At 65.2% G+C, this 27,335-nt stretch overlaps 2 protein-coding genes across 2 annotated transcripts in view; both read left to right on the top strand.

Moving 5' to 3' along the window:
• The first annotated feature begins 309 nt into the window (after window positions 1-309).
• LOC134431235 (putative uncharacterized protein FLJ46214) lies at window positions 310-1,727 on the top strand. The gene is made up of 3 exons (XM_063179220.1): window positions 310-392; window positions 1,162-1,453; window positions 1,518-1,727. The coding sequence occupies exons 1-3, from the start codon at window positions 310-312 to the stop codon at window positions 1,725-1,727; spliced, it is 585 nt and encodes a 194-aa protein (XP_063035290.1).
• Window positions 1,728-1,849: 122 nt separating this feature from the next.
• LOC134431187 (histone-lysine N-methyltransferase 2D-like) overlaps window positions 1,850-27,335 on the top strand; it is a 31,840-nt gene continuing 6,354 nt past the window's right edge. The window contains 53 exon segments of the mRNA XM_063179174.1: window positions 1,850-1,914; window positions 3,290-3,368; window positions 3,461-3,587; window positions 3,669-3,922; window positions 4,043-4,140; window positions 4,223-4,388; window positions 4,502-4,667; window positions 4,750-4,864; window positions 4,941-5,098; window positions 5,206-6,041; window positions 6,259-6,393; window positions 6,487-7,349; window positions 7,541-7,654; window positions 7,953-8,063; window positions 8,165-8,269; window positions 8,475-8,656; window positions 8,734-8,898; window positions 8,989-9,095; window positions 9,187-9,228; window positions 9,320-9,535; window positions 9,654-9,797; window positions 9,890-10,006; window positions 10,340-10,464; window positions 10,558-10,747; window positions 11,383-11,457; window positions 11,761-11,865; window positions 11,986-12,159; window positions 12,417-12,501; window positions 12,602-12,846; window positions 13,119-13,192; window positions 13,274-13,324; window positions 13,455-15,134; window positions 16,123-16,293; window positions 17,608-17,756; window positions 17,961-20,029; window positions 20,125-20,248; window positions 20,345-20,432; window positions 20,564-20,630; window positions 20,812-21,044; window positions 21,904-22,855; window positions 22,858-23,531; window positions 23,533-23,592; window positions 23,594-23,861; window positions 23,911-25,022; window positions 25,104-25,247; window positions 25,711-25,875; window positions 25,951-26,107; window positions 26,196-26,277; window positions 26,361-26,406; window positions 26,408-26,537; window positions 26,876-26,937; window positions 26,939-27,025; window positions 27,135-27,270. Coding sequence (XP_063035244.1) covers window positions 3,320-3,368; window positions 3,461-3,587; window positions 3,669-3,922; window positions 4,043-4,140; window positions 4,223-4,388; window positions 4,502-4,667; window positions 4,750-4,864; window positions 4,941-5,098; window positions 5,206-6,041; window positions 6,259-6,393; window positions 6,487-7,349; window positions 7,541-7,654; window positions 7,953-8,063; window positions 8,165-8,269; window positions 8,475-8,656; window positions 8,734-8,898; window positions 8,989-9,095; window positions 9,187-9,228; window positions 9,320-9,535; window positions 9,654-9,797; window positions 9,890-10,006; window positions 10,340-10,464; window positions 10,558-10,747; window positions 11,383-11,457; window positions 11,761-11,865; window positions 11,986-12,159; window positions 12,417-12,501; window positions 12,602-12,846; window positions 13,119-13,192; window positions 13,274-13,324; window positions 13,455-15,134; window positions 16,123-16,293; window positions 17,608-17,756; window positions 17,961-20,029; window positions 20,125-20,248; window positions 20,345-20,432; window positions 20,564-20,630; window positions 20,812-21,044; window positions 21,904-22,855; window positions 22,858-23,531; window positions 23,533-23,592; window positions 23,594-23,861; window positions 23,911-25,022; window positions 25,104-25,247; window positions 25,711-25,875; window positions 25,951-26,107; window positions 26,196-26,277; window positions 26,361-26,406; window positions 26,408-26,537; window positions 26,876-26,937; window positions 26,939-27,025; window positions 27,135-27,270 — 14,050 coding nt within the window. The 5' untranslated portion in view covers window positions 1,850-1,914; window positions 3,290-3,319.

The raw sequence follows: 27,335 nt of genomic DNA, 5'->3' as shown, positions 1-27,335 counted from the left end.
GTAGTTTGAAGCCTCGATGTCCCTTTGTCCCCACAGCTTCCATGTGAGCTGGGGGTGGGGGACACGGCAGGTGTTGCCCCTCCTGGGGAGGGGGGTCCCAGGGTGTTCTGGGCCCTGCAGAGGTGAGGAGGGGTCTGGGTGGGTCGGGGGTCCCACCTGTGTGTCTGTGTGTCCCGCTGGCACATCCTGTCTGTCCTGCCGTGTCCCCAGCTGGGAGGTGAGGACAGATGAAAGGAAGAAGCTGGTGGAGGTGTGAGGAGCCATTTTCCTCCAGGTGAGCCCACCTGGAGCCCCGATGTGCTGCCACCGATGTCCCCTCACCCTCAGGCGACCACGGGGACCTTCATGAAGCTCACGAGGAGCTGGATAAACCTTGTGGCAGACCCACCAGCGTGCTGTGACCCCTGGGCTGGGACAGACCCTCCCCCAGGACCCTCCTTGGGGGGAGCCCCTCACTTTGCACAGCCTGCGGGGCTCCCAGCGGCCTGGGGGTTCTCTGCTGTCCCCCCCACAGCCACAAGGACAGGTCGGGGCCGTTCCTGCTCGGGCAGCCAAGGGCTCAATGCGGGTGTTGTTCCCCCGGACCCGTGGGAGTCGCGGCTGGAACAATTCAACTTTGTTTTGTCTCTAAACCCCTGAATTGGGGGGGTTGTTCCTTGCTGGGATTGGGGGGAGGCTCCCTCCAAGCCTGGATGTGCCCCCTCCTCATGGCACTGAGCACCCCAAGAGCCTCCCTGGGATTTTGGGGGTTTCCCAGCCCTGTCCCCCCCATTTCTCTCCCTAAGAACTTTGTGAGTGTGTGTAGGGGGGCTCTGGCTGCGGTTCCCCTTGAGGCTTATCTCCACCCAGTCGGGCTAATTGGCGCTAATTACACAATTATGGTGGTAAAGAGGAACGGGAGCTGCTTGGGGGGGGGGGGGGGGCGTGAAGTGTTTTTGGGGTGCTGGGACCAGGGTAGGGCTGCACCCCCTCAATTTTCCTCCCAGATCGCCGGGTTTGGGGGTTTGGGCTCCTGGGGGTCCTGGGTCTGACCCCCCTACCCCTCCCCGGGGGGGTTCAGGGTCCAAACGGGCGGTACCGGCCCCGTGCACCCCTTGGGATGGGGGGGAGCAGCACCGGCTGCTCCGGGCATACCGGAACCGGGCGTGCATGGTGCTGCAGGACCGGGGCGCAGCAGCAGCACGTGGTGCCGGTGAGCGGGGACCGGGACGGGGCTGGGCGGCTGCTACCGGGAACCCCAGGACGGGGCTCGGCGGCTGCTACCGGGGACCGGGACCGGGCTCGGCGGCTGCTACCGGGGATTCCTGGACCGGTACAGGGATACCGGCAGTGGACACAACAGCTCTTCCGGATACACCGGGACCTGTCCCGTGGGCTCTTACGGGGAACGCTGATGCCGGATACAGATAACGGGGACACCGGCCCGGGGCACATCCCGAATGCCGCCCTCCCTGTATCCATCCATCCATCCATCCGTCCCCGGTGCCGGTGCGGTGGGCGGAGCCTGGCTCCTCTAGCCCCGCCCCCTCGGTGCCCACGTGCGCTCCCGCCCCGGCGCCGCCGGGGTTAAGCTCGGCGGAGGGATCTCCCCCCCCGCCCCGCCCGGCAGCGTGCGCTGCGGCCGCGCGCGCGCCGTCACACCCCCCGCGCCCCCCCCCGCCGCGGCCGCAGCGCCCGCCCGCCGCGCACCGTCTCCCTCCGCCCGCAGCCCCCGCCGCCCAAAGTAGTGCGGGAGCGGCGGCGCCCCCCGCTCCGCGGCTCCCCCTTAGGACCCAGCGCGGCGGCGGCCCCGGCGGGGCGGGCGGGGCGGGGCGGGGGCGGGCGGCGGGACCTACTTTCCTCTGGAAATGGCCGCGCCGGGGAGCACCGAACGCCCCGCGCCCCGAGGCCCGTCGGCGTAGGGCGGCCGCGGGGGTGAGCACCGGGCGGGGGGCGCGGGGGTGCAAACGGCCCCGCCGTGGGGCCCGCGCGGGCGGGACGGGCCCCGGCGGCCCCGGAAGGAGCGGCCCCGCGGTCGTGCGGGCTCCGGGCCGCGCCGCCTCCGCCGTGCCGCCGCTCCCGGTAAGGCCTGACCGGGGCCGGGCCCGGAGCGCGGCTTCCACGCCTTTGTGTCCGGTACCGGCGGGGCCCGGGCGGGTGTAGCGCAGCTGCGGCCGGGCCCGTCGCTCGGGGCCCGGTGCCGGTGCCAGCGTAGGCCGCGGTGGGCCGGGGATCGGGGCCTGGCCGGTTCGACCCCCCGGTTGCACCGGGGAGCGGGGGAAGCGTGGCCCGGGAGCACCGGGGAGGGTGTGGGGAGGGTGGTGTCCCCGCGTGGTGTTTCGGCTCACCGGGGGGTGCGGGCCGGGCCTCCCCCCGGCCCCGGAGCCTTTCCCGGGAGGGCCCGAATCCCCCCGGCCCCGGAGCCTTTCCGGGGAGGGCCCGAACAGCCCCGGGCCCACCGGGAACCGGGGCCAGGGAGGTGCTGGGTGGGACACGGCGCTTCCTACCCCGCGGCCGGGACCCTCCCGGGTTTTTGGGGGGTTGGCGCTGCCCCGGTGCGTTCCCTCCTCCCCGGTGCCCCGGACTCTGCGTTGGGGCCCCCCCGGTGCCCGCGGGTCCCCCCGTGCGTGCCCCGTGCTCCGGTTTGGGGTCCCCCTCGCTGCCCCCGCCGTGCTGGAGCCCTCCGGGGTTTTTGGGGTGCGCTTGAGGCAGCGGTGGGAGGGAGCGGCTGCGGGAGCCCATCTCCGGTGTGTGGGTCGTGTTTTGGGGTGAGTCTCCCCCCGTTCCCATCCTGGGACTCTCTGTGCTGTGCGGGGTCGGTGCTGGGCCTGAGGAAATGGGGGCACAGGCAGGTGCTGGTGGTGGGCACCCCGTTATTTTGCTGCATCCCGAATTGCCATGAATATTCCTCACGTGGGGGTCCCAGCTTTGCTGTGAGGGTCCTGAGGACTCCTCAGGGGTCTCGGTGACTCCCTGGGGTGCTGGTGTGTGGTAGAGTTGGGGTCACTGCTCCCCCTTAATCCAGGTCACTCGGGGGTTTGGGTGCCCCAGATCTGTTGGGGTGGCACTGGCTGGATTTGGGGAGGACCTGGTGGGCAGAGGGTGATGGGGGAGGCCAGGGGGTCTCCTGGACCCCTGTGGGGCAGGTGCCACCCTCTGCTCCTGGCGGACATTCCCAATGCCAGAGCCTATAAATTGTGTTTGGGGGAGCAGTGGGAAGATGCTGCCCTGTCCCTTTGCTAGAGGGAGGCTGCAGGGTGCCAGGGAAGGTGCCACCATCCCTGGTGCTGACGGGTGTCCCCCCCTATAGCTGTGGCCCCCCAGGAACGCCAGAGGCAGGATGGACGAACAGAAGGTGCCCAGCGAGGAGAAGGACGCAGCCGCGCCAGGTGAGCCATGGACTGAGACCCTGCCAGGGTGGGCAGGACTTTGGGCACCTGGCCCTGTTTGCCCTGTGCTGGTGACACCCCTGTCCCCACAGCCGATGGGGTCATGGCCTCGGAGGAGATGGGCAGCGCCGAGGGGGACCCCCTGAAACCCCCCGAAGGAGCCTCTGCGGGGCCAGAGCCGGACAAGGCGGGCACGGAGGGACCTCCCGAGGCTGCCAGGTGAGGGTGGAGGACTCGGATGGTGTGGAGCTGTCGAAGGTGTCCTAAATGTCCCTGACACCCCCTGTTGTCCCCTCCCAGCCCGCTGGGCCGCCGCTGTGCCCTCTGCAACTGTGGGGACTGGAGCCTACACGGGCAGCGGGAGCTGCAGCGCTTCGAGCCGGTGCCCGACTGGCCCGAGCGGCTTGGGGGGCACGAACCCCCTGATGGGCCCAGCCCAGGGGCTCCCCCAGGGCCCAGCCAGCTCCCCCCAGAGCCAGAGCTGGCGGGTGACAGCCTGGCACAAATTGGCTTCTCCGAGGGGGTGACGCCAGCGCAGCTCTTCGAGCCGACGGGTGAGTGTGATCAGGGCATGAGGGTCCTCACTGCCACTTGAGTGTCTCCATTGCCACCTGAGTGTCCCCATCCTGCCACCCGAGTGTCCCCAAGCTGTCCCTGACTCCCCCTCCCCACAGGGCACTGCTGGGTGCACCACTGGTGTGCGGCCTGGGCGGCCGGTGCGGGGCCGGACGTGGCCGGCGTGGCCAGAGCTGTTTTCTCAGGGATCTCACAGGTGAGCAGATCCCAAAGGGGGTTCAGGGGGATGGCAGGGTTTGCTGCACGCTTGCTGACCCTCTCAACTCCTCTGCTCACAGAAATGTGAACGCTGCGGGCGGGCGGGCGCCACCATCCCGTGCCGGGCGGCCGCCGGCTGCTCCCGCCTCTACCACTTCCCCTGCGCCGCCGCCAGCGGCTGCTTCCAGTCCATGAAGACCCTGCGGCTGCTCTGCCCCGAGCACGTGGCTGAGGCCGTGGATATGGGTGCGTGGGGCTGGGGACACCACCCTTGGGTGCTGGGAGCCTCCTGCCCTGCTCCCAGCAGGGTGGAACCCCGCGAGCAGGCGGCCCTGACCCCCTTTTCTCGTGGCTGACAGAGGACGCGCGGTGCTCGGCGTGCAGCGGGCCGGGCGAGCTGCAGGACCTGGTGTTCTGCACCAGCTGCGGGCAGCACTTCCACGGGGCCTGCCTGAACATCTCCCTGACGCCTCGCAAGCGCTCGGGCTGGCAGTGCCCCCGGTGCAAAGTGTGCCAAACCTGCAGGTGAGCCCCCAGACCCGCGCTGGGGAGGGGGGTGTGTACTCAAAGAGGGGTCCCAGCCTTCACTTTCCCTTGTGCCCTACAGGCAGCCCGGCCAGGACTCTGCCATGCTGGTGTGCGAGGCGTGTGACAAGGGCTACCACAGCTCCTGCACGGAGCCAGCCACCCAGGGCCTCCCCACCGGCTCCTGGAAGTGCAAGGTACGTCCTGCTCTCACTTGGGGTACGCTGTGCCTGCCCCCCCTGCAGCCCTTGACACATCTCTGCTTCCCCCCAGAACTGCTGGGTCTGCTCAGACTGTGGCCAGCGCCCCAGCTCCAGCTGCCAGTGGTTCCCGGGCTCGGAGGTGTGTGGGGACTGCCAGCAGCGCCGTGCCACGGCCGATGTCCCCACGGCGCCAGAACCTTCACCACAGCCTGACCCACCTGCCCAGATGTGAGTGGGGATGGGAGTGCTGCTTTGGAGGGGGGGTCAGGCCCTCTGTGGGTGGGGGCACAGGGTGGCCTGAGTGCTGTCCCCTCACCCAGGTTCCCCCATCCCAGGTCAGAGACCCCTGTCCCCAGCGACTCGACGGATGCGCCCGTGCCCCCGCCTGAGCTGGAGCCTGTGGGGTGTGATGAGGAGACGCAGCCCCTCGTGGACCCCAAGGAGACACCCCCAGACCCCCAAGAGGCACCCCCAGACCCCAAGGAGGCTCCCCCAGGCAATGCTGAGTGTCCTCCTGGCGAGCTGGCCTCTGTGGAGGTGCCCCCTAGTGAAGAATCCCCCGAAGAAGTTCCCTCAGATGAGCTGCCCCTCGATCAGCCGCCCCCCGACACGCAGCCCTCTGACATTCAGCCCCCTGAGGAGCCCCTTCCTCTCCTGCTGCCCCCCGAGGAGCCTCCCTGTGAGGAGCTGCCCCTCGAGACCCCATCCCTTGCTGAGCTGCCCCCTGACAGACCCTCCCTCGAGGAGCTGCCCCCCAGTGAACCCCCCCACAACGAGCTGCCCCTCGATGTCCCTGCCCTTGCTGAGCTGCCCCCTGAGAAACCAGCGTTTGAAAAGTCACCCCCCCGTGAGCTGCCCCCCCCTGAAGTACTGCCCGTTGACAAATCACCCTCTGACGAGCTGCCCCCCAACGAGTCACCCCCCAAACCTCCCCCCCTTGAAGAGCCACCCCTCAAGGAGCCATCCCTGGATGAGCTGCCCCTCAACAAGCCACCCCCCGAGGAGCTGCCCCCCAGTGAACCTCCCCCCATCGAGCTGCTCCCCAAGGACCCCCTTCCTGAAGCGCTGCCCCCCGAGAAGCTGAGCCCTGAAGAGCCCCCCCTTGTTGAGTTGGTCCCTGAAGAGCCAGTCCCCAGCGAGCTGCCCCCTGAGGAGGACCTGAAACCACCAGGTAATCTGGGCACTTCTCACTGTCCTCTTTTCCCTCCTCTGGATGTTTTTTTGTGGCTTCTCCCAGCCCTGGCTTTGCCTGATTCCTCTATTCCTTCTCTTTTCATATGTTGGTGTCCTGTTTGGGGTACTTTGGGACCTCTCAATGCCAGGCTGGGTGGCACAGGGGGAGGATGGAGGGGACCCCCACGCTCCCTCACCCCATCTCCATCCCCCAGGTCTCCTCCCTGAGGTGACAGTGGCAGAGGAAGCGCCAGCCCTGGCTCCAGAGGTGCTCCCTGAGGAGGAGATGGAGCTGGAGCCAGAGCCCTCGCTGCCCCCTGAGATGACACCCCCACCCTCAGCTCCCCCAGGTGGGTCTGGGGAAACACCAGGGTTGGGATTGGGGGCGTGGGTGTCTCTGGGGGGGCTGTGGTATCTCACACTTCTCCCCTCTCTCCCCCCAGCTCTCCGTGCCATCTCACCTGCACGGACCCCAGCGCCCTCCCCTGATGCCAAGGAGGACGAGGTGCTCGAGCCCCCCACGCCAGCCCTGCCCGAGCCCCCTGGCAGCCCTGGCATCGCCATGGACACCGACCCCCCTGGCTCCCCACCGCCACCCCTGGGCTCTCCTGCTGTCACCCTGGCCCCTGCCGAGCCCCCTGAGGATGAGGAGATGGAGATGGCCGCTGCTGAGGGGGAGTCCCCAGCCAGCCCCCCTGCAGATGCCCCCCAGGGCAGCCCATCCCCCGAGCTGAGGCCCTTCCCAAGCCTGCCTGAGGAGGAGGAAGAGGAGGAAGAAGAAGCACCGAGGCTGGAGAGGGAGGGCACCAGTGGAAGCTCCCCACCACTCAGCGAGGAGGATGCCCTGGAAGAAGGCCGGGCTGGGGGGGAAGCAGAAGTCAAGCGGTCGCCTTCGGGGTCCCCCCTGCTCCTGGAACCGGAGGAGCTGGGCCCTGAGACCCCCATGGAGGTGTGCACCACCACCGAGAAGCTGCTGGGCCACGGGGACGAGGGGTGCCCCGAGCCCCCCGCGCTGCGCCCACGGCCCGACATCCTCAACGAGATCTCCAACCTGAGCCAGGGGGACACGAGCAGCAGCTTCCCCGGCTCGGAGCCGCTGCTGGGCTCCCCAGACCCTGAGGGTGGGGGGTCTCTGTCCCCTGAGCTGGGCCCAGCCTCAGCTGATGCCAGTCTGCAGAAGGAGGACGCCGGGTCACTGCCAATGGGTGCTGAGACCGACGACTCGCTGCTCTTCGAGCCAGCAGCCAAGGGGGACGGGGACAAGAGCCGGCGCCGCAGCTCCCCGGGCCGCTCCCGTGTCAAGCAGGTATAGGGAGACTCCCCTCACCACAATTTTGGGGGGACCCCTCACCCTGAGCCCCCTCACTGGGCAGCAAGTAGGCGAGGGCTGAGTGTGTGGTGGGGTGGGGTGGGATGGGGGCAGTGCCCCTCTGCTGCCCTGGCATGGGGGGTCCCACTGCTCCCAGTGCTGTAACTCCCCTCTCCCCTCGGCCACAGGGTCGCAGCAGCAGCTTCCCAGGGCGGAGACGCCCCCGAGGTGGCTCCCACGGGGGCCGGGGCCGAGGCCGGGCACGCCTGAAGTCGACCACCTCGTCTGTGGACACCTTAGCAGTAAGGCTGGGCTGGGGCAGGGAGGGTCCAGGGGATCCTTGAGCTGTTGAGAGTCTCCCCCATCCCCTTCTCTATCATCTCTGCCATGGAAAGACTTGAGGCCTTTATGCGGGGTGGGTTGGGTCTTGTGGAGTCTCATGCCTGCGCCTTTGCTGAGTCTGGGGGCTTCACCACGAAAAATAGGGCAGGTACAGAGCTGCCCCCTGGGGAGGGGTTCTGCTGGCCCTGCATCTTCCTGATGCCCTCACACTGCACAGAGAGGGCGTCCTCAGTGCTGAGCCTCCCTCTCTGTCCTCAGCTCGCTGATGTGGAGAGCTCGCCCAGCAAGGAGGAGGATGAGGACGATGATGACACCATGCAGAACACAGTCGTCCTCTTCTCCAACACCGACAAGTTTGTGCTCATGCAGGTAACCAAGGCATGGCAGGATGGACAGATGGACAGGGTGGGACAGACTCTGTCTCTCCTCTGCCAGCTGTGTCTCCTCACTCACAACCTCTCCCCCTTCAGGACATGTGCGTGGTGTGTGGCAGCTTCGGGCGTGGGGCCGAGGGGCACCTGCTCGCCTGCTCCCAGTGCTCCCAGTGCTACCACCCCTACTGTGTCAACAGCAAGGTGAGGAGGGGGCCCAGCACCCCCAGCCCCACCCCAGAACTGTGCTGTGCCCCCCAAGGACACACAAGGTCGTGCCTGGCACGTCTTGTGTGTTGAGTTGTGCTCCGACATGTCCATGCCAAGCCCTGGGGTGTGGATGTGGGGTAGCCTGGAGACCCTCGTGGCCGTGCCCAGGGCTCACGTGGGTGCCCTCCCGTATGCCCAGATCACCAAGGTGATGCTGCTGAAGGGCTGGCGCTGCGTGGAGTGCATCGTGTGCGAGGTGTGCGGCAAAGCCTCGGACCCCTCGCGCCTGCTGCTCTGCGACGACTGCGACATCAGCTACCACACCTACTGCCTGGACCCCCCGCTGCAGACCGTGCCCAAGGGCGGCTGGAAGTGCAAGTGGTGCGTGGGGGACACGCACAGGGCTGAAATTTGGGCTCTAAATTTGGGGTGCTGACCCTTTGGGCGCCTCTCTGCAGGTGCGTGTGCTGCGTGCAGTGTGGGGCTGCATCTCCTGGCTTCCACTGCGAGTGGCAGAACAACTACACCCACTGTGCCCCCTGTGCCAGCCTGGTTGTGTGCCCCTTCTGCCGTGAGAAATATGTGGAGGATGATCTGCTCATCCAGTGCCGGCACTGTGATCGGTGAGCACCGTGCCCTGGGTTCCAGGGGCTTGAATTTGGGGTCCTCCCAGCGAGGCTGTGGTGTGTTATGGTCCCCCGCGCTCCCCACAGGTGGCTGCATGCCGCGTGTGACAGCCTCTTCACTGAGGAGGAGGTGGAGCAAGCTGCAGATGAAGGTTTTGACTGCAGCGCCTGCCAGCCCTACGTGGTCAAACCCGGTGAGTTCATGGGGCAGGGGGAAATCTGGAGGATCTGGGAGGCATTTGAGGGCTGTGGGGACTCACCTGCTCCTCTGCTTTCCTGCCACAGTGCCCGCACCTTCTGCAGAGCTGATCAAAGCCAAGGATCCAGGTACGTGCTGGGCTTCCCAGGGCTGTGCCATCCTCTGGCTTACACGCCCAGCGCTGCCATTTGTCCCCAACGCTGGCATTTGTCCCCTCAGAGCCCCAGTATTTCCGCTTCGAGGGCGTGTGGCTGACAGAGACGGGGATGGCCGTGCTGCGCAACCTGACCCTGTCACCCCTGCACAAGCGGCGGCAGCGCAAGGGCCGCCCGGGCACCCTCAACGGGGACGGGGGGCTGGAGGGGGGCGACCCCCTGGGCCCTGAGGACAAGAAGGATGGTGACCTGGACACAGATGAGCTGCTCAAAGCTGACGGTGGGTGTTGCTGCTGGCGGAGCTGGGGCGTTGCAGCGTGGGTGTTCCTGCTGGGAGAGCCGGGGGGGTTGCAGTGTTGGGGTGTCAGGGGGTCCCACTGATGTGCACCCCCCAGCAGTGGGTGTGGAGCACATGGAGTGTGAGATCAAGCTGGAGGCTCCGGCCAGCCCCGACCGCGACGTTGGAGCTGATGGGGACTCGGGGAAGGGGCTGGAGGACCCTGAGGAGTGCAAGAAGAGGAAGCGCAAACCGTACCGGCCTGGTGAGTGTCCTGCAGTGTCCTGCAGGCTCTGAACCCTTCTGGGCTCTTCTGTGACCCCACTGTGATCCCCACTCCTCCTCTGCCCCCCCCAGGCATCGGTGGGTTCATGGTCAGGCAGCGCAAGTCCCACACGCGGCTCAAGAAGGTCTCAGCAGTGCTGCCAGACGTGGGGCGTGAGGGGCTGAGCACCGAGGGACACCCTGAGGATGGTAGGGCCCAGTGATTCCCTGGTTTTTCCCCCTCTCTTCCCCCCCCCCCCGTTTTCCCCCTTTTCCCCCCCTTTTCCCCCTTTTTTCCCCCCTTTTCTCCTTTTTTTCTCCCTTCCCTTCCCTTCCCTTCCCTTCCCTTCCCTTCCCTTCCCAAACCTTCCCAAACCTTCCCAAACCTTCCCAAACCTTCCCAAACCTTCCCCTTTATTTCCCTTCCCCTTTATTTCCCATTCCCTTCTCACCCCCAGGGATGTGCAGTGCCCCTCCAGTGGCACAGGACCATCCCCAGACCCTTTTTTGGGGGTGGTTTTCATTGCTGGGGGGCTCTTGCAGGGGCTCCTGGTGATGTCCCAGCCGAGGCTGGCCTGGATCCTGGCTCAGGAGAGGGGGACGAGAAGAAGAAGCGCCGGGGACGGAAGAAGAGCAAGTTGGAGGACATGTTCCCCCCGTACCTGCAGGTGGGATGGATGGATGGAGGGGCTTGGAATGGATGAGGAGAGATGGATGGAGGAGACCCCCACATGCTGATAGAACCCCCTCCCCAAATGCAGGAGGCGTTTTTTGGGAAGGCACTGATGGACCTGAGCCGCAAGGCGCTGCTGGCAGCAGGCGGGGTTGGGGACGGGGCCGCCCGCCCCGCCTTGGGCCAGGGTGCCCCAAGGCCCAAGGGGGACCCCAACCTCGCTGGGGCACTGCAGGGGGGCACCCCGGACAGGAGGGAGACCCCCACCCACCCCCGAGGTGAGTGTGGCCAGGATTGGGTCTGCAGCTTAACACGGCGGGAGTTACAGGGGTTAGCGAGGGGTTGTTGTGGGTCCCTACTGGGGTTGGGGATCCCTGGGCTTGTTGGGGCTTGTGGGAGTTGTCCCTGGGGTTATTGGAACTTGTTGGGGGTCCCCAGGATGGCTGAGGGGGTTGTTCAGGGTCCCTGGGCTTGTTGGGTGTCTTGAGGGTATATTGGGGGTCCCTGGGTTTGTTGGGGCTCGTTGGGGTCACCAGGATGGCCGGGAATGGCTGAGGGGATTGTTCAGGGTGCCTGGGGATATCAGATGTCGCTGGGGTTGTTGGGGTTTCTTGGGGGTTGTCCTGAGGTTGCTGTGGGATCCCTGGCCTTGTTGGAAGTTCTTGGGGTCCCCAGGATGGCTGGGAATGGCTGAGGGGGTTGTTGAGGGTCCCTGGGGTTATTGGGGGTCTTGGGGGGATATCGGAGGTCGCTGGGATTGTTGGAGACCCCCATTGTGAGCAGTGCTGGGGGCTCTGAGGCTCGTTGGACAAGGCCGAGGGCTGTGAGGGGCGGCCATCGCCGCTGAGGGAAGGCACTGGGGCTCGGGGGGGGGATCCTGACCCTGCTCACTGAATCCTGGGCTACCCTGCAGGCGACGACAGCACTGACGGCAGCGCCGCCGCTCCCGATGACGATGGCAAGGACGACGCCAAGGCCGAGGAGCTGGGTGAGACCCCTGTGGGACCCTCAGAGCCGAGTCCTCCACGGGGCACAGGGCGCCCACAGGCACCGAGACCAAACTCTCTATGGTTGAGGGCTCCGCTCTAGGCAGGGCTGAGCTCTATGGTCAATCCCATGATGCCCGTGACCATAGAGTGGTGCTTAGAGCGCCCCCTTGTGGCGCGGCGCCGCTGGAGGACCGATGGACTCGTGTCCCTTGTTGGGTGACAGGGGCTGCCCCATGGGGGTCCCCAAAACCCTGAGCCGGGGTTCCCCAGGGGGCTGAGGGCACTTCTTGATTCTTCCTCAGGAGCCGACGAGCCCAAGGATTCCCCAGACCGCGGGGACACCGAAAAACCGGCCACCCCAGGCGAGGGAGCGCTGAGTTCCGACCTCGACAAGATCCCCACGGAAGGTGAGACCATCCTGTGCTTCCTCTTCTGCTGAAGGCGTGCCAGGACCATGACCCCGAGGTTTCTCTGCTTCCCATCAGTGTGGTATTTGCACCCAGCTTCTCCTGTGTTTGTCTCTGCAGAGCTGCCCAAGATGGAGAGCAAGGACGTGCAGCAGCTCTTCAAGGACGTGCTGGGCTCGGCGGAGCGTGGGGAGCAGCCCCTCAACTGCGTGGCCGCGGGGATGGAGGCCGGGCAGGACCCCAGCCGAGCACAGCGGCCCTTCCTGCAAGGAGACCTACAGCTCTCGGGGCAGGGTGGGTGGAATTGGCAGAGCCCTCACCATCCAGGAGGTCCCTGGAATTGTGTGGTGAAGGGCAGGGATTGTTTCCAGCCTCAGGAAAGCCAAACTCACTCACTCAACGGTGCCTGTGGTGTCTGAGAGCCCATACTCCTGGGTATTCCCTGTTGCTCTGGGGGTTGTGCTGTCTGGGAGTTGTTTGGACTCCCAGGGTAGGTGCAGGTTTGTTCCCCAACTTTGTTTTCCCTGCAACCCATCTTGTTTCCCTCATAGGGAGCGTTTCCCTGGGCTCACTCTCCGGATCTGTCTCCTTGGACTCGTACTCGGGGGTCTGCCAGTCCCCATTCCTCGACAACAGGTACTCAGAGGAGCTGGGGGTCCCCTCCTTAGAGGAACTGAACTTCAGGGTGTCCCGTGACCCACACATTCTTACAACCTGTAACACTCTCTCCACTCAGGGAGCGGAGTGGCTTCTTCAGCCCAGACCACTGCGAGCCCGAGAGCCCCTGGGCCAGCAGCTCGGCCGCCACCACCCCCTCGACCCCCACGACGCCCACGACGGAGGGCGAGGGCGACGGGCTGTCCTACAACCAGCGCAGTTTGCAGCGCTGGGAGAAGGATGAGGAGCTGGGTGAGCTCTCCACCATCTCCCCTGTCCTCTACGCCAACATGAACTTCCCCAACCTCAAGCAGGATTATCCAGGTAGGGCTCTGGGGGGGCTGCAGCCGCCCCATTGGGGTGAGGGTTGGGGGTATGGGTGGAGTGTGACTCCCCTGGTTCCTTTTTTGAGGGGAGATCCCAGCTGTTCTGCCACTGAAGTGTTCTTTAAAGTGGGTAGGGGGTCTTAGCTCTGTCTCCTGGGTTGTCCCTTCACATGAGGGTGGGACAGCGACCCACCAAGGATAGGAGTGAGCTCCTCAGGTCCGGGCTAACGTTGCTTTCCTCCCCTGTATCTGCTCGTACTGGACTCCCAGACTGGTCGAGCCGCTGCAAACAGATCATGAAGCTCTGGAGGAAAGTCCCTGCCACGGACAAAGCCCCATATTTGGTGAGTGCCAGGAGGTCAGTGGGGTGGTGGGGCCGGGGCACCCGGGGGGCTGCAAGTCAGCTGGCTTCGTGTCTTTGTTAGCAAAAGGCCAAAGATAACCGGGCGGCTCATCGCATCAACAAGGTGCAGAAGGTACGTGAGGCGCGGGGAGGTGCCCGGCGGCCCCGGCCCAGCCTTGGGGGACATTGCTGTGCCCGCCCCAGCCCGTGCCCACCCCGTGGGGAGGGCTCCCACAGCGCTGACAGCCCGGCTCTCTCTGCAGCAGGCCGAGAGCCAGATCAACAAGCAGACCAAAGGGGAGGGACTGCGCAAGCCCGAGAGGCCCTCGCTGCACCTGCGGATCCCGGTGCCGCCGGGGGCACAGCCCATCTACATCAGCAGCCCCCCAGCCACCGGCGAGGGCTTCCTGAAGCCCCCAGCGGGTGCTGGAGGGGGACCTGAGTCTCCCAGCGAGCTCTTCCTCAAGCTCCCGCCCCAGTCCCCTGCCCAAGTGCCTTCGCACGATCCCTACGGCGCGGCGCCCGCCTACGCGCTGGAGCCTCGCTTCCCCTCGCCCCTGGGCCAGAGCCCCACGTCGGGGGCTGCCTTCCAGCCCTTCCCTAGCCAGCCCCAGCCCCTCACAGCCCCCCGTGCTCCCCCTGACTTCCACCCAACCCCGCCTGGCACCCCTCGGCACCAGCCTGGCACCCCTGACCCCTTCCTGAAGCCCCGGTGCCCCTCCTTGGACAACCTGTCGGTGCCAGGGAGTCCTGGGGCACGGCCCCCTGAGGCCCTGCTCTCTCCCCTGCCTTTTGGGGAGCAGAAGAAGGGTCTGGAGGTGAAGAAGGAGGATGGGGGAAGCCTGGGGGTCTGCTCACCTGGCTATGCTTCTGCCATGGGCTACGGGGACTCCCCAGGCGGCCCCCACCTCTCGGCTGCGGAGCTGAAGGCGGCCGACGTCTTCAAAGCCCCCATGACCCCTCGGGTCTCTCAGGTAGAGCCGCAGAGCCCGGGGCTGGGGCACCGGCCCCCCGACCCCCATCCCCTGGCCCCCTCGCCCCCAGGCCACCCTGATTTGTACCGTCAGTCTCCCTACCTGGACCCCTACTCACAGCCCCCGCTGACGCCCCGGCTGCAGCCCCCCGAGGCCTGCTGCGCCCTCCCGCCCCGCTCGCTGCCCTCTGAGCCCTTCTCCCGCATCCCCGCCAGCCCCCAGTCCCAATCCAGCTCCCAGTCCCCCCTGACCCCCCGCCCTCTCTCCAACGAAGCCTTCTGCCAGTCCCCAGTCACCCCTCGCTTCCAATCCCCGGATCCCTACTCCCAGCCGCCCTCCCGGCCGCAGTCCCGGGATCCCTTCACCCCGCTGCACAAACCCCCCCGCCCGCAGCTGCCGGAGCCGGGGTTCAAATCAGTGGGGGCAGCTGGCGGAGGTTTTGGGGGCACCCCAGCAGGTGACCCCCACGCCAAGGCAGCGGCAGGGCCACAGCCGCCCTTTGCCCGCTCGCCCGGTGCCAGCGTTTTCCCGGGCAGCCAGCCCCCCATGCGCTTCACCTTCCCCCCGGCCGTCTCAGAGCCGCTCAAGGGCTCCCCGTCCCACCAGCCCCACGGGATCAACAGCCATTACGGCTCTGGGAAGCCCCAGAGCTCGGCCTACGCCTCGTCCCCCAGCTTCCACCAGGCCAGCAGCCCGCTGGGCCCTGGCACCGCCGCCCCCGACTCCTACAGCCTCTCGCCCCTGCGGCCGCCATCGGTGCTGCCGCCGCAGCCCCCGGCTCCCCCGCAGCAGCAGGACCCTTCTGGAACCTTCCTGCCCCGCGCTGCGCTGGGACTGACGGCCGACAAGAGGGAGGAGGTGGCTGCAGGGCTCTCAGCACCCCCAAACCGGGAGCTGGCGGAGCTGCCCGGTGCCCAGGACGGGGCTCTGGGCACCATGAGCCAGTCGGAGCTGGAGAAGCAGCGGCAGGTGAGGTCTCTCCTGGGATCTTGTTGCATCCATTTGGGTTTGGGAGAGAATGGAAGGGAAAAATGGGCTGAGAAGGCATTAATGGGCACTCTGTGCATGGTTTGTTTTTGGTTTTGGTCCTGTTGCCACTCTGGGTTCTTACACTGAGTTCTCAGCACCAGTGGCTCTGGGAGCTGCTGATCCAGTTGCATCCATTTGGGTTTGGGAGAGAATGAGAGGGAAAAACTGGGGCTGTGAAGGCGTTAATGGCCACTCTGTGCATGGTTTGTTTTGCTGATTTTGGTCCTGTTGCCACTCTGGGCTCTAAATCTGAATTCTTCTCAGCGCCAGTGGCTCTGGGAGTTGCTGATCCAGTTGCATCCATTTGGGTTTGGGAGAGAATGGAAGGGAAAAACTGGGGCTGTGAAGGCATTGATGGGCACTCTCTGTATGGTTTGTTTTTGGTTTTGATCCTGTTGCCACTCTGGGCTCTAAATCTGAATTCTTCTCAGCGCCAGTGGCTCTGGGAGTTGCTGATCCAGTTGCATCCATTTGGGTTTGGGAGAGAATGAGAGGAAAAAACTGGGGCTGTGAAGGCGTTAATGGGCACTCTCTGTGTGGTTTATTTTTGGTTTTGGTCCTGTTGCCACTCTGGGCTCTTACACTGAATTCTTCTCAGCGCCAGTGGCTCTGGGAGTTGCTCATCCAGTTGCATCCATTTGGGTTTGAGAGAGAATGGGAGGGGAAAACTGGGGCTGTGAAGGCATTGATGGGCACTCTCTGTGTGGTTTGTTTTTGGTTTTAGTCTTGTTGCCACTCTGGGCTCTTACACTGAGTTCTCAGCACCAGTGGCTCCAGGAGCTGCTCACCAGTTGCATCCATTTGGGTTTGGGAGAGAATGAGAGGAAAAAACTGGGGCTGTGAAGGCGTTAATGGCCACTCTGTGCATGGTTTGTTTTTGGTTTTGATCCTGTTGCCACTCTGGGCTCTAACTCTGGATTCTTCTCAGCGCCAGCGGCTCCGGGAGCTGCTGATCCGGCAGCAGATCCAGAGGAACAGCCTTCGGCAGGAGAAGGAGAGCGCGGCTGCTGCCGCCTCCTCCTCACCCGCTGCCTGGGCACCTGAGAGTGGGCAGAGCTTCGAGCTGAGCCGGGGCATGGCCCCGTACCAGCCAGCACAGGTGGGAGACCTGGGGCACGGTGGGCATGGGGAGGGGTGTGGCTGAGGGAGGAGCAAGGGGGGATGCAGCTGATAGAGGGGCAAAGCGGGGGATGTGGCTGATGGTGGGACACGGGGCATGATGTGGCTGGTGCAGGGGCACAGGAGGGATGTGGCTGATGGAGGGGCATGATGGGCATGGCAGGGGAATGTGGCTGATAGAGGGGCATGGGAGGATGCAGCTGGTGGAAGGACATGGGGGTATGTGCCTGATGGAGGGGCACGGGGGGGATGTGGCTGATGGAGGGGCATGGTGGGCACGGGGTGGAGGGATGTGGCTGATGGAGGGGCACGGGGGGGATGTGGCTGATGGAGGGGCACAGCAGAGAGATGTGGCTGATGGAGGGACACGGGAACAATGCAGCTGATGGAGGGGCATGAGGGGATGTGGCTGATGGAGGGGCACAGTGGGCACGGGGGGGGATGTGGCTGATGGAGGGGCAAGGAGGATGCAGCTGATGGAGGGACACAGGGGAATATGACTGATGGAGGGGGGCAAGGGGAATGACGTGGCTGGTGGAGGGGCACGTGGGGGATGCAGCTGATGGAGGGGCATGGGAGGATGAAGCTGGTGGAGGGGCATGGCAGGGGAATGTGGCTGAGAGGGGCATGGGGGCTAATGTGGCTGATGGAGGGGCATGGTGGGCACTGGGTGGGGAAATGGGGCTGATGGAGGGACATGGGAAGAATGCAGCTGATGGAGGGGCACGGAGGGGATGCAGCACAGGGGAGGATGTGGCTGATAGAGGAGCTTGGGGGGATGTGGCTGATAGAGGAGCTTGGGGGGATGTGGCTGATGGAGGGGCTTGGGGGATGTGGCTGATAGAGGGGCTTGGGGGATGTGGCTGATAGAGGGGCTTGGGGGGATGTGGCTGATGGAGGGGCTTGGGGGATATGGCTGATAGAGGAGCATGGGGGGTGTGGCTGAGGGAGGGGCACAGAGGGGATGCAGCACAGGGGGGGATGTGGCTGATAGAGGGGCTTGGGGGATGTGGCTGATAGAGGGGCTTGGGGGATGTGGCTGATAGAGGAGCATGGGGGATGTGGCTGATAGAGGAGCATGGGGGATGTGGCTGATAGAGGAGCATGGGGGATGTGGCTGATAGAGGGGCTTGGGGGGATGTGGCTGATAGAGGGGCTTGGGGGGATGCAGCTGAGGGAGGGGCACGGAGATGTGGCTGATGGAGATGTAAAGAGGGATGTTGTGGTTGATGGAGGGACAAGAGGGATGATGTGGCCGATAGATGGGTGACTCTTTTTTCCTTCCTTTTCCCAGGACAAGGCTCTCCTGGGCACTCTGGCCACGGCAGCAGGCGCGGGGAAGCTGCCTGGCTCCGTCATGGTGCAGGCAGCGTTCACGCAGGACGAGCGGCTCTCCCGGCCCCCGCCGGCGGCCACGCCAGCCATGCTGGACATCAGCGGGCGGTGGGTGCCCCCTGGCAGTGCCACGGGCTCAGCATGCAGGGGTGGGAGCCGGCAGACATCACCCACAGACCCCCAGCGTGTGGGGATCGCTCTGGAGGGAGGGGATGGCTGTGGGATTTTGGGTGCTTGGCACGGTCTTAGAGGGATGGGACGTGGCGTGTTGGGGCTGTGCCAAGCTGGTGCCAACACCACGGTGTCTTGCAGGGCGGCGGTGGGGCCTCCCCAGGCCTTCTACCCCCGTGGGGTGTTCCCATCACCATCCCCACAGCAGCAGCAGCAGCAGCAGCACCTGTGGCAGCAGCAGCAGCAGCAACAAGCAGCAGTGGCGGCCCTGAGGCTCCCTGTCACCTCCCGCTTCGCCCCCCCAGCCGCTGGCACCCCCATGGGCACCCTGGGCACCCGCCTGCCCACCCCTGCCGAGGCCGTGCCACCCTCGCCAGCTGCCCTGGGCGCTCCCTTCATCGAGCTCCGACACAACGTGCAGAAAGGACCTGGGGGTGTCGTGGGATCTCCCTTTGCCCCCCAGGCGCCCCGGCCTCGATTCTTCCTGCCCGGGGAGGAGGGCACCCCGCAGGCCCTGTGCACCCCAGTGATGCCCATGCAGGCGCTGCCATCCCAGAAGGTTCCAGCGCCGCTGCCACCCGCGTCCCCACAGGGAGCCGAGATGGGCAACAGCCACCAGCAGCCCCACGCCAAGGTGGCACCTCCACTGCCAGCGCCCACCCTGGAGCTGCAGCAGCACATCCCTCCGCGCCCCCTGTCCTCCGGTGCCACCCTGCGCCCCGAGGGTGCCAAGGATGGCCCCGCTCCAGAGCCTGCGCCCGCCCCTGGGAAAAGCCACCTGAGCCTGGAGGGGGCACGGCTGCCCTGCGAGGTGCCCGTGGAGCCTGACCTGGATGACGACTTTGGCTCCCACAAGGACTTGGAAGATGATGATGATTTGGCCAACCTTAGCCTGGATCCAGATGTGGCCAAAGGGGACGATGACTTGGACAACTTGGACAGCCTGGAGACAGCAGACCCCCACCTCGATGACCTGCTGAACGGTGATGAGTTCGACCTGCTGGCCTACACCGACCCCGAGCTGGACACCGGGGACAAGAAGGACATCTTCAACGAGCACCTGCGCCTGGTGGAGTCGGCCAACGAGAAGGCAGAGCGGGAGGCCCAGCTCAAGACAGAGCCACCAGCCCCCACCTTGAAGCTCCCTGACACTGGGGACAGCAAAGATGTGACCCCATCTGCAGAGGATCAGGAGGTGCCCAAGGAAGGATTGGTGCCTGGGATGGGCTTGGGACTCTCTGCCTGCCCCACAGGCGCTGTGCTGGCCCCTGACCCGACTTTCAAGGCGCAGGGTGCAGAGGCAAAGCCCGCTTCGCTGCCCACCGATGTCAAGCCCAAGCTGGAGGAAGGCTGCCTGAAGACCTCGCCCTGCCAGTTCACCACCGCCGGTCCCCCCATCAAGTCAGAAGCACTGCAGGGCACAGATAAAATCTCTGCCTCCCTGGGCCTGAGTGTCAAACCTGGCCAGACCCTCCTGAGCTCCAGCACCGGCCCCACTCGCCTTGGCATGACTCAGTTCTCCAACAGTGGCCACGCCGGTGTCCCCGTGCTGGAGAAGGACCCCTACACCGGCCCTGGCCGTGGGCTGGCAACTGCCCAGCTGGGTGGTCAGACCAACCCCTTGCTGGAGAAGTTTGAGCTGGACAGTGGAGCTTTGGGGCTGGGCAGTGCCCGGCACTCGCCAGCAGATGACCTGGACAAGATGGAGAGCTCGTTGGTGGCCAGCGAGCTGCCCCTGCTCATCGAGGACCTCCTGGAGCACGAGAAGAAGGAGCTGCAGAAGAAGCAGCAGATGTCAGCCCACCTGCCCCGTGGCACCCCCCACCTCCAAGCCCCGGGGCACCCCATGCTGCACACAGGGGCATCTGGGCAGCCTCCCGAGGGGCAGCCACCCCGTCTGGGCACCCCTCAGGCTCCCCTCCAGCTGGGGCTGGTGGCCCGGCCACCTCTGCTGCCACCGCAGCCCCCGCGGCTCAACACACCCCAGCAGGGCCCAGCTCTGGCCCCCCACATGGGCATGGGCTCTGGGCAGCCCCACGTGCTGTCGTCCCCCCATGGGGTGCAGGTGGCCCTGGGGCAGCCACAGCAGAGCCAGCAGCAGGTGCTGGTGCAGAAGCCGATGGGCGGGGTGCAGCCCCCCAGCCTGGGCCTGAAGCCCCCCCAGCTCGTCATGCAGCAGCAGTTGGCCAACAGCTTCTTCCCAGACACAGGTAGGGGCTGGGGGGGGATTTTTTTTGTGGGAGCACGAGGCCCTTTTGGGTGTGGGGGTATAGGGCTGAACGTGCTCTGGTCTCTGTCTCAGCAGACCTGGACAAGTTTGCAGCTGAGGACATCATGGACCCCATTGCCAAGGCCAAGATGGTGGCACTGAAGGGCATCAAGAAGGTGATGGCTCAGGGCAGCATTGGGGTGGCCCCAGGCATGAACAGGTAACAGACAAGGGGATCTGGGGGGCACAGGGTGGGGCAGGCAGGTTGCTTTGGCTCTGGCTCACAGCTCATCTCTGTGTGTGTGTCCCCCCAAAGGCAACAGGTTTCCCTGCTGGCCCAGCGGCTCTCGGGGGGCCCGGCTGTCTCTGAGATGCAGAACCACTTATTGGCAGGGACTGGCCAGGTGAGTGGGGTCTACAGGTGTCTCTTGGGGCTGGCAGGCCAGAACTGTTGGTTTTGTATCTCTCTGAGGGCATGGAGTCTGTGGGGAGAGGGCAGAAATCCACAGCATCCAAACACTCCCTTTTCTTGCAGGAGCGGAGTGGCACAGACCCGACCCAGGCTCGCCCCAACCCACCCACCTTTGCACAGGGCGTCATCAGTGAGTACTGACATAGCAGGGCTGGTGTGGGACAGGGCTCACCCTGCCCTGGGGCTGGGGTCTCCACTGACCTGGGGGTCCCCACTGACTCGGGGTCTCTGCTTACCCGGGGTCCCCACTGACCCAGCGTCTCTGCTTACCCGGGGTCCCCACTGATGTGAGCCCTGTCCCCATCCCACAGACGAGGCTGACCAGCGCCAGTACGAGGAGTGGCTGTTCCACACGCAGCAGCTGCTGCAGATGCAGCTGAAGGTGCTGGAGGAGCAGATCGGGGCGCACCGCAAGTCCCGCAAGGCGCTCTGTGCCAAGCAGCGCACGGCCAAGAAAGCCGGCAGGGAGTTCCCCGAGGCCGATGCTGAGAAGCTGAAGCTGGTGACAGAGCAGCAGAGCAAGATCCAGAAGCAGCTGGACCAGGTAGGACCCTGGGTGCATGTGGTTGGGCACCTTGTCCCTGGTGCAAATGGGATGTCCCACTGTTCCCAGTGCCAGCCTTGTTATTCCCAACTTTAGCACTGTGCCATCCCCAGTGCAAACTGAGTGATGTCCTCAGAGTCAGTGTGCCATTTCTGGCTCTACTGCCCTGCTGTCCCCAGCACTGATGCTGTGCCAGTCCTGGTATTAATTCCCTGCTGTTCCTGGAACTGACACTCTGCCATTCCTGGCATTGATGTCCTACTATTCCTGGGGCTAATGCCCTGCTGTTCTGGCACTAATGGACTGCCATTCCCAGCACTAATGCCCCACTGTCTGCAGCACTGATGCCCCACTGTCCCCAGCATTTATCCTGTGCCATTCCTGGTGCTGATGCCCCGCTGTCCCCAGCATTTATCCTGTGCCATTCCTGGTGCTGATGCCCCGCTGTCCCCAGCATTTATCCTGTGCCATTCCTGGTGCTGATGCCTCACTGTCCCCAGCATTTATCCTGTGCCATTCCTGGTGCTGATGCCCCACTGTCCCCAGCATTTATCCTGTGCCATTCCTGGTGCTGATGCTTTACTGTCCCCAGCATTTATCCTGTGCCATTCCTGGTGGAGATGCCTCACTATCCCTGGCAGTGAAGCTGTGCCATTTCTGGTGGTGGTCGTGGTGTGCCATTTCTAGCACTGTTTTTGTGCCATTCCTGATGCTATTGCTCCCCTATCCTGGGCATTAAATCTGTGCCATTCCTGCTGCTGATGCCCCACCATCCCCAGTGCTACGGCTGTGTTGTTTCCCTGCCCTTGGCACTAATTCCATGCCATTCCTGGCACTGACACCCTGCCATCCCCACCAGGTGCGAAAGCAGCAGAAGGAACACACCAACCTCATGGCTGAATACCGCAACAAGCAGCAGCAGCACCAGCACCAGGCCTCAGCTGTGATGGCCCTGAGCCCCTCGCAGAGCCCTCGCCTCATGTCCAAGCTCCCAGGACAGCTCCTGTCAGCACACGGAGTGCAGCAGCCCGGGGGAGCCCTGGTGGGAGCACAGGGCCTGGGGCAGCAGCCAGGGCAGCCTGGGGGGCTGCGCCTGCCCCAGGGCGGCGTGTCCATGGCCGTGCAGCAGGGTCTGTCCTTCATGGGGCAGCAGCCTGTAGGGAATGCCCCCGGGCCTGGATCCTCTGGCGCGTTTTTCAGCGGGAACCCGGCGCTGCGCGGGCTGGCGGCCGACAGCCGGCTGATGCAGGAGCGGCAGCTGCAGAGGATGCAGCTGGCACAGAAACTGCAGCAGCAGAACATGCTGGGCCAGGTGTCACTGCAGCAGCAGGCAGGAGTGATGGGACAGGCGTCGGTGCAACAGCCGGGTGTGATGGGACAGGTGTCGCTGCAGCAGCCGGGCGTGATGGGACAGGCGGCCATGCAGCAGCAGGGCGTGATGGGACAAGCATCAATGCAGCAGCCGGGTGTGATGGGACAGGCAGCCATGCAGCAATCAGGTGTGATGGGACAGGCAGCCATGCAGCAATCAGGTGTGATGGGACAGACGTCGCTGCAGCCATCAGGCGTCATGGCACAAGCGTCGATGCAGCAGCAGGGCGTGATGGGTCAAAGCTCCATGCAGCAGCCAGGTGTGATGGGACAGGCATCGCTGCAGCAGCCAGGTGTGATGGCACAGGCGTCCATGCAGCAGCCTGGTGTGATGGGACAGACATCGATGCAGCAACAGGGTGTGATGGGTCAGGCGTCCATGCAACAGCCAGGTTTGATAGGACAGAGCTCGATGCAGCCACAGAGCATCATGGCACAGACGTCATGCAGCAATCAGGTGTGATGGGACAAACTTCAATGCAACAGGCAGGCGTGCTGGCCCAGACATCGCTGCAGCAGCCGGGCATGATGGGCCAGGCACCCATGCAGCAGCCAGGTGTGCTGGGCCAGGCCCCAGTGCAGCCAACAGCCGTGCCGGGCCAGCCTGGCCTGCTGGGCCAGCAGCAGCAGCAGCCCCCAGCCCCACAGCCCGGCGCAGGGGCTCAGCCCATGGTACCGAAGCAGCCGGGGCTGTTGGGCAGCCAGCAGAGCCTCCTGGTGCAGCAGCTCTCACCCCAGCAGCAGCCAGGCGTGCTGGGCCATGGGCCAGGGCTGCAGCACCAGCCTGGCGTGCTGGGCCACCCCCCAGCCCAGCGCCAGGTCGTCCTGGCCCCCCACCAGCAGCGGGTGCTGGGCTCGCCCCAGCTGACACCGCAGACTCCGGGGATGCTGAGCCACCGGCTCGTGCTATCCCAGCAGCTGGGGCAGTCTCGGGCACTGCTGGCTCCACAGCAGCAGCAGCAGCAGCAGCAGAACTCAGCAGCGGCTGCCCAGCCGGGTCTCCTGGGGCTGGGCCAGGGGCAGCCCTCCTCCATGCAGCACTTTCCGCAGCACGGGGCCGGGGGCCAGGCCCCCTCTGTGCTGCACCTGAGTCAGGGAATGCAGCCGGCCCCGGCGGGTCCTGGCTGCCAAGGAGCAGCCGGCGGGCATGGACGGCAGCGCCCTGCACGCTGAGGGCGGGTGAGAGCGGGGGGCAGCTGCACGGGGAGCAGCAGGGAGCCCTGAACCCCCCGGGGCTGGGGGAGCCCCAGGCCCCCAAGCACCAGGCTGAGCTAGGGCAGAGCCAGCAGCTCCTCTTGAGCTCCCCACAGCCGGGTGTTATGCGGGCAGCCCCCGGGCAGCCAGGCGCCCTGCTGGCGCCATCGCTGCAGAGCCCTGGGGCTGTCCACCCCGAGCTGTCCCAGCAGCACGGGGACACGGCTGGGGTGGCAGAGCAAGCCCTGGGCTGTGGCACAGGCCCAGCACAGGCCATGGTGGCCGGCACCGCGGCCCCCAGAGCAGCCCGGCAAGGGGGTGGCAGGGGCCCTGCCAGGGCAGCCACAGCCGCCACGGCTCCAGAGCCCCGTTCAGCACAAAGTAGGGCCAGCGTCGGGCACTGCCACTCTCCCCCCAGGTCTCCTGGGGCAGGTGGCAGGGCCGGTGATGGGGCAGATCCGGGCGCAGCTCCAGGGTGTCCTGGCCAAGAACCCGCAGCTGCGGCACCTGACGCCGCAGCAGCAGCAGCAGCTCCAGGCCCTCCTGGTGCAGCGGCACCAGCAGAGCCTGCTGCAGCAGAACCAGGCACTACGGACCCCCGGCCCCTTCCCCGGGCAGGCCCCGGATTACAGCTTGCAGGCTACCCGCCAGCCTCCTCGTCCCATGGGGTCCCTTTTCCAGCCCCGGGCAGATGCCCCAGCAGAGGCACAGAGCGGCTCTGCCAGCGAGGCGGGGCGGGCACTGCCAGGGCAGCCTCCCCAGCAGCCCCTGGCTGAGCTGGTTCAGGCAGCTCTGGCTGCCCGTGGCCCCCAGCCCGGCCTCATCCGCCTCCCCACGCCACCAGCCCCCTCACCCCTGGGCTGTGCCCCCCAGCACCTGGCCAGCCCCGAGCAGAGCCCCCAAGAGCCAAAGAAGACATCACCGGGGGTCCCGGCCTTGGCCCCCAGCCCTGCAGCACCCACGGAGCCAGGGCTGGCTTCCACGCCAAGCGGGGCCCTCCCTGACCCAGCACACGGCCCCTGGGACGCCGAGGCACCTGGGGTGGACCCAGCTGACCCTGCTGAGACCCACATCAATGGGGCTGTGCCAGAGGGGGCTCCTGCGGCAGGTGAAGCCCCCCAGGTGTTGGTGAAGCAGGAGCCCAAGGAAGAGGCGGCGGCAGCGGCACAGTGTGAGGTGGATGGAGATGAGACAGCAAAACCAGAGGCCAACGGGGACCCTGGGGACAGCCAAGCCAACAGCCTGCTGGCCCAGGGTGGGCGCTCCGAGGCCGGGCACCTGCTGCTGCAGAAGTTGCTGCGGGCCAAGAACGTGCAGCTCTCAGCTCAGAGCCCGGGCGAGCTCAACGGGCACGTGGAGAACCGGAGCGCTGGGACAGAGCCACGGCCACAGTCGCTGCTGCTGGGCCGGGAGGTGAGCAGCAGAGGCTGGGCTGGGGGTGAGATGGGTGAGGGGCTGTGCTGGCACTGCTCATGCCCCCTTTTTCCTCCTCAGGACCCCTCCATTGCCAGGAAGCCAGCGCCCACCAAGCCTAAGCGGGTACAGAAAGGCAACGAGCGGATGCCGGCGTCGCGCAAGAAGCTGCGCAAGGATGAGGGGCTGCGTCCTGGCGAGGCCCTCATGAAGCAGCTGAAGCAGGTATGGCCGTGTGTGACAGTGTTCACAGGGGTTCCTGGACTGGGGAAGAGATGAGGATCTGACTCCATGTTTTAGATGGCTTGATTTATTATTTTATTATATATATTACATTAAAGCTATACTAAAAGAATAGAAGAGAAGGTTTCATTAGAAGGCTAGCTAAGAATAGAATAGCAAAGAATGATAACAAAAGTTTGTGGCTCAGGCTCTGTCTGAGCCAGCTGGGCTGTGATTGGCCATTAATCACAAACATTTAACATGGCCTAATCACAGATCTACCTGTTGCATTCTACAGCAGCAGATAATCAACGTTTACATTTTGTCCTTGAGGCCTCTCAGCTTCTCAGGAGGAAAAATCCTAAGGAAATGATTTTTCATTAAAGATGTCTGTGACAGCTGTGGGCCAGGGTGTGGCAGAGGGCTTCCTTTGCCCTTCTCTCCCCCCTCACCACTTTGTCCCCAGGAGCTGTCGCTGCTGCCCCTGACTGAGCCAACCATCATGGCCAACTTCAGCCTCTTCGCGCCCTTTGGCAGCAGCCCCATCAACGGGAAGAGCCAGCTGAGGGGCGCCTTTGGCAGCGCTGTGCTCGACAGCGTCCCTGACTACTACTCCCAGCTGCTCACCAAGGTGAGAGGGGGGTTGTCCCCCTTTTCTGGGGGCCCTGGACCATCCTGCTGTTCTCACCCCACCGTCTCCCCCCAGAACAACCTCAGCAACCCACCCACGCCACCCTCCTCGCTGCCCCCCACACCCCCTCCCTCCGTGCAGCAGAAGATGGTGAACGGTGTCACGGCCCCTGAAGAGCTGGGGGAGCAGCCCAAGGACGCCGACCCAGCCCGTGAGCCCCACGGCCAGAAAGGTGAGCCTGGCTGGCACAGGGGTGGCACGGAATCCGTGCTGCTGCCCACCTGTCACTCCCCCTGGTGACACCCATGTCTTCTCTGCAGATGCACCAGCTGTGGAGGTGAAGAGCCTGGACCTGCTGGCAGCACTGCCCACCCCTCCACACAACCAGACCGAGGACGTCAGGTGAGAGACCTCACCACAAGTGCCATCAGCCCCTCCATGGGTGACACCAGGCCCTGTGGCCCCTGACACCTCCCTCCCCACAGGATGGAGAGCGACGACGAGAGCGACTCCCCCGACAGCATCGTCCCTTGCTTCGTCCCCCGAGAGTGTCCTGGGCGAGGAGCTGCTCCGCTTCCCCCTGCTCAGCGAGGCCAAGCCAGAGCTGGAGGAGCGTGTGCTGTCCCCCATCATCCCCATCATCCCCCGGGCCAGCATCCCAGGTGGGGTGGGCTGCAGGGGTGTGTGGGTCAGGGCAGGAGGGGTCTGTGGTCCGTATGGACGGGGCAGGAGGGAGTTTGTGGGATGCGCAGCGCAAGGAGGGGGTTTGGAGAAGGGATATGGGTGGGGCAGGACAGAGTTCCTGGTCTAGGAGGGGATTAAGGGAGCTAGGGGAAGGGTCCTTGGGAAGCGTGGGATGTGAGGGAAAAGGATTTGCAGGGTGGTGGATTCCCTGCAGGGATCTGGGGCAGCTGGATGGGCTCATGGGTGGCTGTTGGTCTGCACAGTTCTCACCTTGGCTCTGCTCCCCACGGCTCTGACCCCCCTCTCCCCACACCAGTGTTCCCCGACACAAAACCCTACGAGGTTGCAGAGCCCTTTGGGGCTCCTCCAGGCAAGGTGGGGGGCAGCAGGCCCTGGAGCCCCATGGGAGAAGGGCAAGAGCAGCGAGGTGTCCGTCATGCTGACGGTGTCTGCGGCAGCTGCCAAGGTGAGTGAGGAGGGGATTGGGGGATTCACAGACCTTTGGGGTCCCAGCAGTGACCTAACACAGTGACACCTGTGTCACCCCGTACCCATCCTGCCTTCCTCTCACCTAGAACCTCAATGGGGTGATGGTGGCCATGGCTGAGCTGCTGAGCATGAAGATCCCCAGCTCCTACGAGGTGCTGTTCCCCGATGGCCCTGTGCGAGCAGCTGTGGTGGAGGCCAAGAAGGTGGAGACTGATATGGCCGGTGAGTGTTCCCCTTGTGCCCACGGCCCCCCGTGTCCCCAGGCTGGGACCCCCATGATGGGCAGT

The sequence above is a fragment of the Melospiza melodia genome, chromosome 31, assembly GCF_035770615.1.
Source record: "Melospiza melodia melodia isolate bMelMel2 chromosome 31, bMelMel2.pri, whole genome shotgun sequence".
NCBI classification, from domain to species: Eukaryota; Metazoa; Chordata; class Aves; order Passeriformes; family Passerellidae; genus Melospiza; species Melospiza melodia.
Note: the sequence above shows the minus strand (reverse complement) of the source record. Positions and strands in the feature narration are given on the sequence as shown.